Below are 14017 nucleotides of genomic sequence, written 5' to 3'. Positions count from 1 at the left end.
AGATGAGGCTCAGATATATTAGATGCTTTGCCCAAAGATATAAAGCCAACACTGGGATTCAAACCAAGTCTAACTTATAAACCCTTGTTTTATTTTACTTTTATTGAATTTTTGACATATGAATAATTGACATATAACATTATATTAGCAGTGTACAAGTTCACAGGGAAGGATATGTTCTACCCCAGAGCAGCCTCTCCTTCTTTACCAGCCACCATTGCAGTGGAAAGCGTTTTTGTATATTCACACATGTCATGTTGATGCATTCGACACCCAAGACCCTACCCTTATAGCATCTGAGATGCCTCAGTACCAAGTGCAAGAAACATTTCAACTCAAAAATTAAAACCCCTCTTACGTCCTTTGTGTTTTGTCAATAAAAGAATGTCATGTATTTTAATACCATAACTTAAAAAATAAATATGTATATGAAATTTATCATCACCATAGAATATTAAATCTAGTTATGTAGTTAGGCAAATTATGCACTTCTTAACTCTGGCGACCAAAGTTTAAAACAGAAAAACACAGGAAAGGTGAAGCAAATAATGAGAGAAATGAGTGTTAGGATATAGAAACCTCTGGATAGCTAAAGAGAGCCTACCTCACCTGTCAGCCAGCAGTAAACAAGGAGGAGGACTAATGGACTTGCTAGACTAGCCTCATTGGCATGGGCTAGTGGCCAAAGACTCTGGAGAACTGTGTAACAGTTCAGAATTTTCCACGATCAGTGTTCTACTATCTGAAAGGTAGGCATCATCTTATGCTCTGAACCAAACTGTATCTCCCTGACACAGTATGGTATGAGAATTGTTACTGCCACCCCCCTATTTGCTTGCATTGGGCTCTACCCCATCACAGGCACAGTTAAAGAGATGGGATGGCAAATGCAGGCTAGTAGAGAATAAAATACTGTGCAGTCATCACGTCCAGGTAGAGATGGTTTATGTGCTCCGGGCAGCGCATGCCATTACCTCCACAAATTATAATAAATCCCTAATATAAATCCTCACAAGAGTTGCTATGTTATAGTAAGTGAGCTCTGGGGCCAGACAAACCCGAATCAATTCCTGGCTCTGCTTCTATACTTTGGTCAAGTTCCTATAAATTCTCTCAAATATGAACTAGCAATACTCTACTTACCTTAAAAAGGACTGTTACAGAGATTACATGAGGTTGCGTTTATAAAACACCTAGAACAGATCATGATGTATGACAGATGACCAAAATGTTGTGGCTATTATTATTCCTGCCAGGTACCTAACATTTCTTATATTTTAAGCATTTTTTTTTTTCTGAGGACAGGCATACTAGCAGTGAGATGGTCTACTTACTGTTAAATCTGTCTACATATAGAAATGGGTAAGAAACATAGTCATATCTTGAGGAGCGTACTTGAGTTAAGGAAGTACTTTTCTTAATTATTTGTCCTTTTTAAGTCACAGGGCTGCCCCGCCTATCTCCCCCCCCCCCCCCCCCCCCCCCCCCGTTTTTAAAATAATTCTTGTGAGGAAACTGTCTGCCGAGTGCCCAAAAGTGCAGAAGTGGAGGCTTCTCTGGTTTCAGTGAGGTAGTAGACCTAGAGATTTGCATCCGTGGAACAGCAAGAATTCCCTGAAAATCAAGGTGGCAAAAACATGGGTTTTGTAGTCATTTAGATTTGAAATCTTGACTTCCACTTTTATGAATTTGTGATCTTAGCTTTCTCATCTGTAAAGCAGGGTGAACAATACCTACCCCTCAGCGTTTCTGTTAACATTCAATGAGTTATGGCAAATCCCCAGCAGTAAAGTCACTACAACATTAGTTTTCATTCTTTTTCTTCCTTTTTATAGGAAACCAAAAATAAAGTAGTCAGAGAAAATGACCTCATCCTAACTTTGCAAAGACCCTATTTTCAAATTAGGTCTCATTCACAGGTACTGGGTTAGGACTTTAACATATTTGGGGGGTGGACCACAATTTAGTTTATAACAGAGACCAATAAACAGAATATATAGAGAGCTCTTGCAACTTAACAATAAAAAGGCCAACTCCAATAAAAATTGGCAATGACTTCAAGACATTTTCCAAAGAAGATATATAAATGGTCAATAAACACATGAAAAAGATGCTTAATATCATGTCATTCAAGAAATGCAAATCAAAACTACATTGATATAGTACCTCACACCCAACAGAATGGCTATAAGAAAGATAGAATATATCAAATGTTGAATATGTCGAGAAATTGGAACTCTCAGACACTGCTGATAAATGGTGCAGCTCCTTATGGAAAATAGCTTGGCAGTTCTTCAAGAGGTTAAACGCAGAGTTAACATATGACCCAAATATCCCACTCTACGTACATACTCAAGAGAAATGAAAACATTTTCACACAAAAGCTTGTATATGAATGCTCATAGCAGCATTATTCATAACCACCACAGAGTGGAAACTACCAAATAAATACTATCTATTGATGAGTAGAAAGATAAAATGTATATATTCACTTAACAGAATATTATTCTGCCACAGAAAGGGATAAAGTACTGATTTATGCTACAATATGGTTTTATTTTGAAAACACTATGCTAACTGAAAGAAGCCAGATGCAAAAGACACATATTGTATGATTCCATTTATATGAAATGTACAGGACAGGCAAATTCATTGAGACACAAAGTAGATTAGTGGTTGCCAAGGGGTTGAGGGCATGGGGGTATGGGAAATGGCTACTAATAAGAATGGGGTTTTTTTTAGGGTGCTGAAAATATTCTAGAATTAGATAAATATTCCAGAATCATGCAACCTTATGCAATTTTTTATACTAAAAATCATTGAACTGTGTATTTTATTTTAAAAAATATTTTTATTGATTTCAGAGAGGAAGGGAGAAGGAAAGAGAGATAGAAACATCAATGATGAGAATCATTGTTTGGCTGCCTTCTTCATGCCCCACTATTTTCTTTAAAGAAACAACCCATTATATTCTTCATATTAGTTGTTCCCTGTGGAAAAGAAATGTACAGAAACACAGACTCTAAACCTCAATTTCTTCCTAAAATCCAATTGGCTGAGCAATAGAAAAAGACAAGGGACAAGAAGAAAGTATTATAGCAGCCTGGCTGATGTGGCTCCATGGTTAAGTGTCAACCCATGAACCAGGAGATCACAGTTCAATTCCCGGTCATGGCACATGTCTGGGCTATGGGCTCGATCCCCAGTGGGGGGGTGTACAGGAGGCAGCCTATCGATGATTCTATCATTGATATTTCTGTTTCTCCCTCTCCTTTCTTCTCTCTAAAAAAATCAATGAGAACATATTTTTTAAAATTATGGATGTTCCAAAAATCCAAATAAATAAATAAATAAATAAAGCAGCAAATGAACAGCACCAGTTATTCTGTATACTCTATAAAAATGTGACTCCCTTAAAAACTAAAAATTGGAAAGAAGAGAACTTTAAAATACCTGTACTTTCTGTTCAGTACCCACAGTTTTCCCAGGGGCGTGGTTCCCAAGTTGCTTATTCTCTTGAGATTCACAAATCTCTCCTTTAAGCCTTTCAACCTTAAACACAAAAGTATTTTAAATACAAACGTTGGAAGGGTGGGGAAGTTGCTTTGTTTTTAAAACATACAAATAACACACAAATACATTCTTCATGTAAAAATTCATACAACACATACGTATATAGAATAAAAAGTCCATCACATAACCTTACCCCAATAATCCCTTTCTTCTTTCCATAAGTAACACTGTTTACAATATACCCTTTCTGAAATTTTTCTCCCAATATGTGTGTGTGTGTATGTGTGTGTGTATATATATATATATATCTTATACAAATATAATGTATATATTTGTATAAGATATATAAATTTATAGACAACTTGAACCGTTTTTATTATAGTTTTACATTATGATAAAATATACATTAAAATATTTACCATGTTAACCATTTTTAAGTGTACAGTTCAGTAGCATTAAGTACATTCACATTATTGTGCAATCATCACCATCTATCTCCAGACACTAGAGATATGATTGTAAAATGAGTATAAAATTGGAGGGATATATAATATATCCAGAACTTGGAGGTATATATTAAAAATCACTGAATTGCTAAAGAGAAATGGTTAAAAAATGTAACACAACTAAGGGTGTAGTATTAATAATCTCAAACATATCCAGCTATAATAGAGTAATAATTTCTATTTGATAAATGTGTTAGGTATAAACTATTATCCAAATCTCTATTAAAAAGAAGAAATCCTATACTGACACAATAGTAATAAGATTACTTTTTGGTATAGGTAGTTAAAATGTATAAAATACAAATACTGGTAGATTGCATCCAAGTCAAAATATGGCTTTCTCCAGGGATGCTAGAACCACCAGTATCAGTCCACAATAATGACCAATAGGTGATGTGTATCTATGCTGCTCCATTGATGATGGTTATTCTATACACATTTAAATAAATTCTAAGAACAAACTAAATTAAACAATTTACCACTTCTCCAAGCCCTTTTTTTTCTGAGTCAAGTGATCGAACCCGAGTTCTTAAAGCCAGAATTTCCTCATTCAGCCTCTGATTGTGTTCCTTTGCTTTCTTTAGGTCAGCAGAATCTAAAACAGAGACAAGAATGCACTTAGTTCAACTGGAACGAAGTTTTAATTTGAGGGTATTAACTCTAAAAAGGAGGAAGTGCTATTTCCTAACCTTGTCATGTCTCTGCCTGTGATCCTCTGCATAAGAGCTGCTAGACTCTAACGTCCAGCTCTAGAATCCTCCACCAAACTAATGAAACAGAACAATATTTTTTATTTCTCACACCAAGACTAATGAATTGGACTTGTGAGTACAGGATTTCCAGCAATAGAGGTTTTTCTAGGACCTGGAATTTTAAAACAGTTGAGCCTACCTTGTAAATGATCTATTTGGCTTCCTTGCAGTCCTGTCTCTCTTATATACCTAACAGACTTCTAGATATTTCTGCTCATTAACAGCAAGTCCCCCTTGGATGACTGCAGTAATGAGGTAGGGACAGTGAATAAACAAATTTTCCATGTTAAAACAAGTTAATTCACTAAAGCCATTTTCCTGCCTGTAGCTCAACTGCCATTAAAGTGGTAGTATATTCTCAGCTTAGCACCTCATCTTAAGACCTGCTCTGGCACTCATCAAAGTTTCATGAATACAAACTTGCTGACTGTAACTTTCCTGAATTTGTAGCTGCTTCTTTTTAACCATTCTTCACTTCTGTTTCTCTTATTTTTCTTTTGCTGCTTTAAAGTCATTGTTTTCCATTTTCACTGCCTGTTTTGTATTGAACTGGTATTAATTTTTTTCTTTCTTCATTTTTTTTTCTCCCTTGCTATATTCCTTTTTCCTCTGTAGTATATAAGTTTTCAAAATTTGAAAAATGCTGAAAACATACCAAAAAGAAAACAAATCATTCACAACACCTATATATAATATATATTCACAATTTGTAGATAGATGATAGATAGATATAGATATAGATATAGATACAGATATAGAATGTAAATAAGATTTGTTCTACCTTTGGCCTATGCAATTTTTGTTTTGTTGTTAATCCTCACCTGAGGATATTTTTTTCATTGGTTTTCAGAGAAAGTGGAAAGAAGGAAGTAGGAAGAGAAGAGAGAGAAAGAGAGACAGATAGATAGGTGAGAGAAATACATTAATTAGTTGCTCCTGGAGGGAATCCAACCCTCGACCCTTTGGTGCACTGGCTGACACTTTAACCACTGAGAAACACTGGCCAGGGACCAATAAACACATTTTAAATTATTTTTTTAGTTGCTCCCATTACAACACTCAAGTTTCACTATATTATTTATAGCTGGTAGCATTTTTATATAGCCAGGCGAGGGTCAGATTAACTAATTCACCACTTATGCCAAGTCTGTTGGCTTCTCAATGAACAAGTATGTGTGAGGTGCTGTTAACTGCATTAGAAGGTGTCTTGATCCCAGTTGTCCCAGTAAAATATGTATTATTTATGTTTGCCACAGGTTTTGGAGTCCAGACATATCTAGGTTCAAATACCAGCTATAATAATTAATGTAATCTATTGGCTAAGTCACTTAACCTCACCATGACTCGGCTTCTTTATCTATGAAATTAAAATAATAATTCTCACTGCTTGAAATTGTTGTGAGGATGAGAGGTAATGCACATACAGTGCTTGATGGAGTACCTGTGACTACTAAGCAACAACTAGTAGTAATAGTGATAAATAGTTAAAATAGTAATAATAGCAGTAGTAGTGCAATTATTATTAATATTATTTTAAAACATTGTTATATTATTATGTAACGTATTATTAAATATTGATTCTGTTAAAATGACTCACCATTTTCTTTCAACTTTGTCAGATTTTCTTTCAGCTCTTCAATTTCTAATTGAGCCTTTTCAAGTGCAGAATCTAAAAGAGAAAAAAACAAAATACAGGTTGGGGTAAAAGTAGATTCACAGTTTTTCATATGGAAAATAATACAATATTCACTGTTAAAAATGCATTTTTTTTTTTTTTTTTTTTTTTAAATATTTTTTTTTAAATATATTTTATTGATTTTGTACAGAGAGGAAGGGAGAGATAGAGAGTTAGAAACATCGATGAGAGAGAGTCATCGATCAGCTGCCTCTTGCACACCCCCTACCAGGGATATCATTATTATTTTATATATGTTCTACCAAAGTAGAAAGTACTTATAACCTGTTGACCCAATAATTCTACTCTTAGATACATCACAGTTAAAAACGTATAGATAAGTACAAGAATATCCAGAGCACACAGTTCACAATAGCCCACAACTGGAAACAACGTAAGTATTCAACAGTATAAAGCACATGTGTCAAACACAAGGCCCGAGGGCCAAATCTGTCCCGCCAGGCCTTGCAATGTGGCCCGCACGCGCTAGGTCACACTGCATACCGTCCGCTGCATTTCCATCACAAGACTGTTATGACTGTTCAGTAAACTTATTCCGGGACCGCGATTTGGCTGATGTTAAAATTTTTGGGGGGCCCTTCTATGATTGAAGTTTCGTATTCAACAGTATAAAGGGTAAGTAAAATAAGTGATTTTATTTTAATTTTAATAAACATTGAGTATGTTTATTCTATGGGATACTCTACAAACAGCAAGAGTGAACAAACTGCTATAGGCAACAACACAGATGAATCTGGCAAACATAAGATTGAAGAAGAGAAACAACTAAAGAATGTGTGGGCCCTGTAGTCAAAACTCAGGAATAGTGTTAAAAGTCCAGATAGTAGTTACTTTTGGGGAGGAGAGAAGGTGTAGATATAAAAAGAGGAAACAAAGGCCCCCTCTGGGGTGCTGAGGATTTCTTGCTGGATGGTGTGCACTTAAGAGTTGTGCACTTCCTTATAGGTATGTTATGCTTCTGCTTTAATAAAAATTTCTGACACTGGAGAAAATGAGGCATTTTATCAGATATTTATGTGTTTTTTCTGAAGAGATTATTTTCTGAAGGTGCTCATGTTCTACCCTGAGAAAAGATCATTACACACCGAAACCAGTTTGGTTCAGTGGATAGAGCGTCGGCCTGTGAACTGAAGGATCCCAGGTTTGATTCCGGTCAAGGGCATGTACCTTGGTTGCGAGCACATCCCCATTAGGGGATGTGCAGGAGGCAGCTGATCGATGTTTCTAACTCTCTATCCCTCTCCCTTCCTCTCTGTAAAAAAAAACAATAAAATATATTAAGAAATGGAAACTTGGTAAAATCCAAAGTTCTTAAAAAAAAAAAAGTCAATAATTTAAAAAAAAGAAAAGAAAAGATCATTACACTTAAAACATGGTCAGAAATGTTCTTCTGTAACCACAGCTTACCTAACTTACTCTGTTCTTTCTCATTCCCTTGTAGCTCATCAGTGAGCCTTCGGATCTCTTCATGGACCATCCTTAACCTCTTTGCTATTTGTTCCACATTTCTCTCTATGCAGTTTTGTGATGTTTTATCTTTCTCTATGTCTTCATTATGGGACTGAAATAAAAGCATTGTTAGTAATATTAGAACAAAAAAGTAAATGTACTCTTATGACATTGTACTATTTCCTATGTGTTTAAAAAAACAATAAATAGAAGTATCAAACAGAACATTTCATGTATGTGCATCATTTTATTAGGTTGAACTACATACAGTTGATATTTGATTATTTTTTACCTATAAACATGCAATTTCATATGGCTCAAACTAGCATATCTAAAATATTTTAGTCATATGATTATTTTAAAGATAGAAATTTAGGCCTGGCCAGGTGACTCAGTTGGTTGGAGCATTGTCCCATACACCAAAACGTGTAGGTTCAATTCCCAGTTAGGGCAATATCCAGGTTGCAGGTTGGATCCCAGGTCCGGGTGTATATGGGAAGCAACAGATGCCTGTTTCTCTAGGCAACGGATCCATGTTTCTCTCTCAAACTGGTCTCTTTCTCCCTTCCTTTCTCTCTAAAATCAATCAAAACATGTCCTTGGGTGAGGATTAATACACACACACTTGATATTTAATCATTAAAATAAATATCATCTGACAAGAAAGAAACTGTTCTTCTCACTTATATGGAATATTAAATACAGTTTATAAAATATTTTCACATGAAGCATTTCACTGAATTTCACAGTGAACAAAGCTCATATCATGTTTACAGCTCATTTTCTGCAATTATTTTCAAAGCATGCAAAAACTAAGGAAAAAATGCAATCTCAATTATATTTTGCTTTAATCCCCCAAATATGCATTAACTTAAAATAAATATAATCACTATATGAATTTTTCTTAAAGATAAGAAAAAAATCATCTATATATCAAAACCACTTTTAACATATTGGTATGTTTCATTGCAGTCTTTTATCTTCACATTCATTAAAAAAAAATCTTTATTTTTGAGAGTATTATGGATGTCCCCTTGAGACTGAAACCCAGGTAAATGCCCTTTGACCAGAATCAAACCCAGGACCCTTCAGTCCATGGGCTGACGCTCTACCCATTGAGATAAACTGGCTAGGGCATGACTTTTTTATTAATATTATGAGAAACATTTCCCACATTGTTGAACAGATTTTGTAATGATAATTTTAAAAGCCTGTATAATGTCTCAGGGTGGGCATAACATAATTCATCACTGAAATATTTTGGTAGTTTCCAATTTTTGTTGTTGAAAATAATACCATCATTTACACTTTTATCCATATATATTTTTCTTTATCTTGGGTTAAATTCCCAGTATATACTTTATTCACTGGATTTAGCTTTGAAATTAATTTCAGAGAGGAAGATAGAGGGAGTGAGAAATGGAAACATCAATGATGAGAGCGAATCATTGACTGGCTGCCTCTTGCACCCTCCCCACCCCCAACTTGGGATTGCGCCCACAACCTGAACATGTGCCCTGATCAGAAATTGAACCCTGACTTCCTGGTTAATAGGTTGATGCTCAACCACTGAGCCATGCCGATTTAGCTTTTAATAACATTTCCCCAGATCAAAAAATTTAATCCCATGAGAACTTATTATATTTAAAATGATGTGCTGTATATTTTAAAGGACTTTTGAGGAGCTCCATACATATTTGGAACGAAGTACTAGTATGCACTGTCTCTAATGTGATTTTTCAAAGGATATAACACACATTAAATTTTGATACATTCAAAACATGTCAGCTATGTATTAAATGGGTAAGTGATTTTTCTTCTTCCCAAATTTTTGTGATATGTTTAAGATACTTTTACGTATATTCTGATAATTTTTGCAGCATCATTACATACATTTTAATATATTCAAACAAAACACTTCCAAGGTAGAGTTAACTTGCAATCAGGTAGTACTATTAAGTAGTGCCCCTTATTCAGTTATCTAGTTAATTTTGGAATACCTGGGCAAATTCTTTCAGTAGGTTATTGCTCTTACATCTTTGTGACTCTGGCTTTGAGTCCCCATGATCCAGTTTACTCAAGAGTTTACTTCTGTCCACCAGTAAGTATGCAATCTGTTCACTGGAGCTGTTCAGAGCTATTTCTGAGTCTTCTTGATACAACATTTCTCCAACCTCTTTTATTAGGAAGAAATAACAGAAACAAACTGTTAAAAGAAATGCAGGTAAATAACTATAAGATGCTAAATGAGTTTTTAATTAGAGAATTAGATAACACATTAATTTAAAAGTAAGCAATACTGATTCTATTACGCTTCTCTCCATCTCTCCAGGTGTTTGCAAACTTTCAAAATTATAACAAAAAAGTAGTGGGGAAAGATCTCAAAAGCAGTATTCTTACTATTTGCATAAGTTTAAAATTTGTTCTTGAGTAACTTTAAAATTTGTTTATTGAGTGCTTATGATGTGACAGGTGTACTAATATCTGAGATAAATTTATCTCATTTAATACTTACTACCACCCAATGATATAGGAACCATGATTATTGTTTTATGAGAGAACTCAGGCACCAAGAAACTAAATGACTTTTCCAAGATGACTCAACAAATTTTGCCTAAATTCTTGGTAACTTCAATATTCAGGTAAATTATCATTCTAGTGTCCTGCCTTCTCAGTCCGTTCACCAGCTAACTTCTTAAAAAAAAAAAAAAAAATAGCCGAAACCGGTTTGGCTCAGTGGATAGAGCATCAGCCTGCGGACGGAAAGGTCCCGGGTTCGATTCTGGTCAAGGGCATGTACCTTGGTTGCGGGCACATCCCCAGTAGGGGGCGTGCAAGAGGCAGCTGATTGATGACTCTCATCGATGTTTCTAACTCTCTACTCTGTATCTCTTTCCCTTCCTCTCTGTAAAAAAAAAAAAAATATATATATATATGCATACACATATATATGTGTATATATGTATGTATAAACACATCATATATATATATATATATATATATATATATATATATATATATATATATATATTTCAGAGTGGAAAGGAGAGGGAGAGGGATATAGAAACATCACTGATGAGAGAGAATCATTGATTGGCTGCCTCCTGCATGCCCCACACTGGGGAACGAGCCCACAACCCGGTCATGTGCCCTGACCCAGAATCGAACTGTGACCTCCTGATTTATAGGTTGATGTCCAACCACTGAGCCACACTGGCCAGGCCCACCAGCAGAAAAAGGGCCAGGCCAGTCAAGCAATTGCACCCCATGCCTGTCACCTGCAGAGGGAGGTGACTGGTGGCAGGGAAGAAGGGGGGCAGTGCTGCACAGATGGCAAGCAGTGGCAGCGGCAGGGGTGGGGCCAGCTGCTTACAGCTGGGGGAAGCAAAGCCCCGAGAGGTCCTGATTTAAGGCCTAGGGACCCCACTCAAGGGGTCCTGGATTGTGAGAGAGTGCAGGCCGGGCTGAGAGACCCCTCCAAGTACATGGATTTTCGTGCACTTGGCCTCTAGTTATTAACTAGATGTTAAAGACTAGTTATTAACTAGAGGTTAATGCTAATGATTGATTACTATAATCATGTTGCATTCATTTCCCTTATGTGCCTTACACTCAGGCACACCATTTATCTCCACTAATACTAGCAGTGAATATTTTAGCAGTGAATTGCCACACAATTAGTCTTGTACTAACTTCTTTGTGTGCACAACAGGAAATATTTCATTTTCGGAGAATAAGAAAAATAGGTTTATTTGTATTACACTTATTAATTTGTGCAGTTATTCAGTGCCTGGTAAGTTAATGTTCAAGAAAAAATATTAATTTTTATGAAAATATTCTATTATTTTATGTTAATGATTACTCATTTATTTTAGTCCTTTGTACTCAGTATGTCTCTATCTAAATAAACCTATGTTTCTATGAAAATTGAAGCTTTTGGGTTTTTTTGCAGCCTCCCTAAATTTAAACCTTATTTATTTGGCCCACTAGCCCTAGGTCAGTGGTTGGCAAACTCATTAGTCAACAGTATGGCAAACCATGGCTTGCGAGCCACTTGCGGCTTGCAAGCTGTGGTTTGCCAACCACTGCCCTAGGTTATTTCCTATAGTCTCAAGGCTTTAAGTATTAGCTATATGCCGATGACTCTCAAATTTACATCTCGATTGAACTGCATTGCAAATATATATATATATATATAAAAGCCTAAGCAACCATTACGACTGATCAACCAAATGACCGTTTGCTATGATGCGCACTGACCACCAAGGGGCAGACACTCAAAGCAGGAGCTGCCCCCTGGTGGTCAGTGAGCTCCTACAGCCAAGCTCCCCAGTCGGCCAGCCCCAATTGGCCCCAATTGGCCCTGATCACCGGTCAGGCCAAGGGACCTCACCCATGCATGAATTCATGCACTGGGCCTCTAGTACATACCTACATAATTGCCTACTTGACACTTCCACTTGGATATTTAACATAGACCTCAAAATCTACATGACCAAAAGCAAACTCGTTACTGTCTCCCCCAACTAGGATGTTCTATATTGTCCCCCATCTGAACCGTTAAGAACTCTACTGCTCAATCCTAAAAGTTTTGGGCCAACAATGACTTCTTTGCTTATGTCCCACCCAACACTAAATCTATTATCAAATCATGTTATCTCTACCTTCAAAAGATAATCCTTTCATTACAGAAGCACTTCTGTTGTACCTGACCTGTGTTCCTAAAAAGAAAAACAACTTGTATTTTGCAAAATTGCTTACTAAAAATAATAGCGCTTATTGAAAAAACAGATTCTATAGACTACTCCAACTTTTGTCATTGTGTAACTGGAGTGCTATAAATGACAATAACAATCCTAATAATTATATTGGTACATATAAAGAGATGTGTCAAATTCCTAAAAAAATAAAGGAATTCTATAGTAAATATGAAACTTTGTGTTTTGTTTTGTTTTAAAAATCAAGCCTTGCCCTAACCGGTTTGGCTCAGTGGATAGAGCATCGGCCTGTGGCCTAAAAGGTGCCAGATTTGATTTCGGTCAAGGCATGTATCTTGGTTGCAGGCACATCCCCAGTAGGAGGAGTGTAGAAGGCTGCTGATCAATGTTTCTCTCTCATCGATGTTTCTAACTCTCTATCCCTCTCCCTTACTCTCTGTAAAAAAAAAAAAAAAAAAAAAGGAAAAAAAAATCAATAAAATATATATATTTTAAAATCAAGCCTGCTGTAAAGGTAAGCTAAAGGAGGATTTGCTCTGCAGAGAGTTATGGAAACAAAGTCAGAATGCACAAAGATAAGGGATATCTTTGCAATGAGCACTTCCAAGTCAAACATGTGGCCAAACTGAGCCCAGAAGAATGTGGGATGAATGGAATTTAGGAACAAACTTCATTGGTTGCTGGTAGCCCAAATCATTAATATGCTGGAGAAAATTGTATATAAACCTCCACATTACAATAATATCATTCCTCTATTTAGCAATCCTTCATGAGCTAATTTATGCTGGGAGTAGGACATCCAGTATTTTCTGTTTTGTGCAGTGAGCCCTGAACAACCCGCCTGCTGAGCTGGAAGGGGAGAGGTAGATTTGGAAGTTTAAACTCCCACTTTTCATTTCCTGGCCACTAAATAAAGCCTGTGCTGTAACCAATCAAAATGATGATGATGATGATGATGATGATGATGATGATGATGATGGAAGAAATTAAAGAAAATTCTTAAAATGCAACCACTATATGAACAAATAGAATGCAGACTTTTATTTTATTTATTTACTTATTTTTAAAAACATATTTTATTGATTTTTTTACAGAGAGGAAGGGAGAGGGATAGAAAGTCAGAAACCTCTATGAGAGAGAGACATCAATCAGCCACCTCTTGCACACTCCCTACCAAGGATGTGCCCGCAACCAAGGTACATGCCCTTGACCGGAATCGAACCCGGGACCCTTGAGTCCGCAGGCCAATGCTCTATCCATTGAGCCAAACTGGTTTCAGCTAGAATGCAGACTTTTAAACTAGGAGGAGAAAACTCAATATATCCAATGGATAACAAGAAAAGAAAAACAAACAAAAAAGTGTGGAAATATGTTCTATGATTA

General features: G+C 36.1%; 1 protein-coding gene across 4 annotated transcripts in view; it reads right to left on the bottom strand.

Annotated features, from left to right (window-relative positions):
- Window positions 1-10121, bottom strand: part of CCDC30 (coiled-coil domain containing 30) — a 63580-nt gene extending 53459 nt beyond the window's left edge. For all 4 annotated transcript variants that reach the window (XM_045584691.1, XM_045584690.1, XM_045584689.1 and 1 more), the window contains exons 1-5: window positions 9917-10121; window positions 7875-8028; window positions 6369-6440; window positions 4499-4614; window positions 3454-3552 (exon numbers count right to left, since the gene is read on the bottom strand). In XM_045584691.1, coding sequence (XP_045440647.1) covers window positions 3454-3552; window positions 4499-4614; window positions 6369-6440; window positions 7875-8028; window positions 9917-10081 — 606 coding nt within the window. In that variant the 5' untranslated portion in view covers window positions 10082-10121. The remainder of the gene's footprint in view (window positions 1-3453; window positions 3553-4498; window positions 4615-6368; window positions 6441-7874; window positions 8029-9916) is intronic.
- Between the last annotated feature and the right edge of the window lie 3896 nt (window positions 10122-14017).

Source organism: Pipistrellus kuhlii, unplaced genomic scaffold (assembly GCF_014108245.1).
Source record: "Pipistrellus kuhlii isolate mPipKuh1 unplaced genomic scaffold, mPipKuh1.p scaffold_m20_p_2, whole genome shotgun sequence".
NCBI lineage: Eukaryota > Metazoa > Chordata > Mammalia > Chiroptera > Vespertilionidae > Pipistrellus > Pipistrellus kuhlii.
The sequence above is the reverse complement of the archived record's forward strand: the minus strand, read 5'-3'. Positions and strand labels throughout refer to the sequence as shown.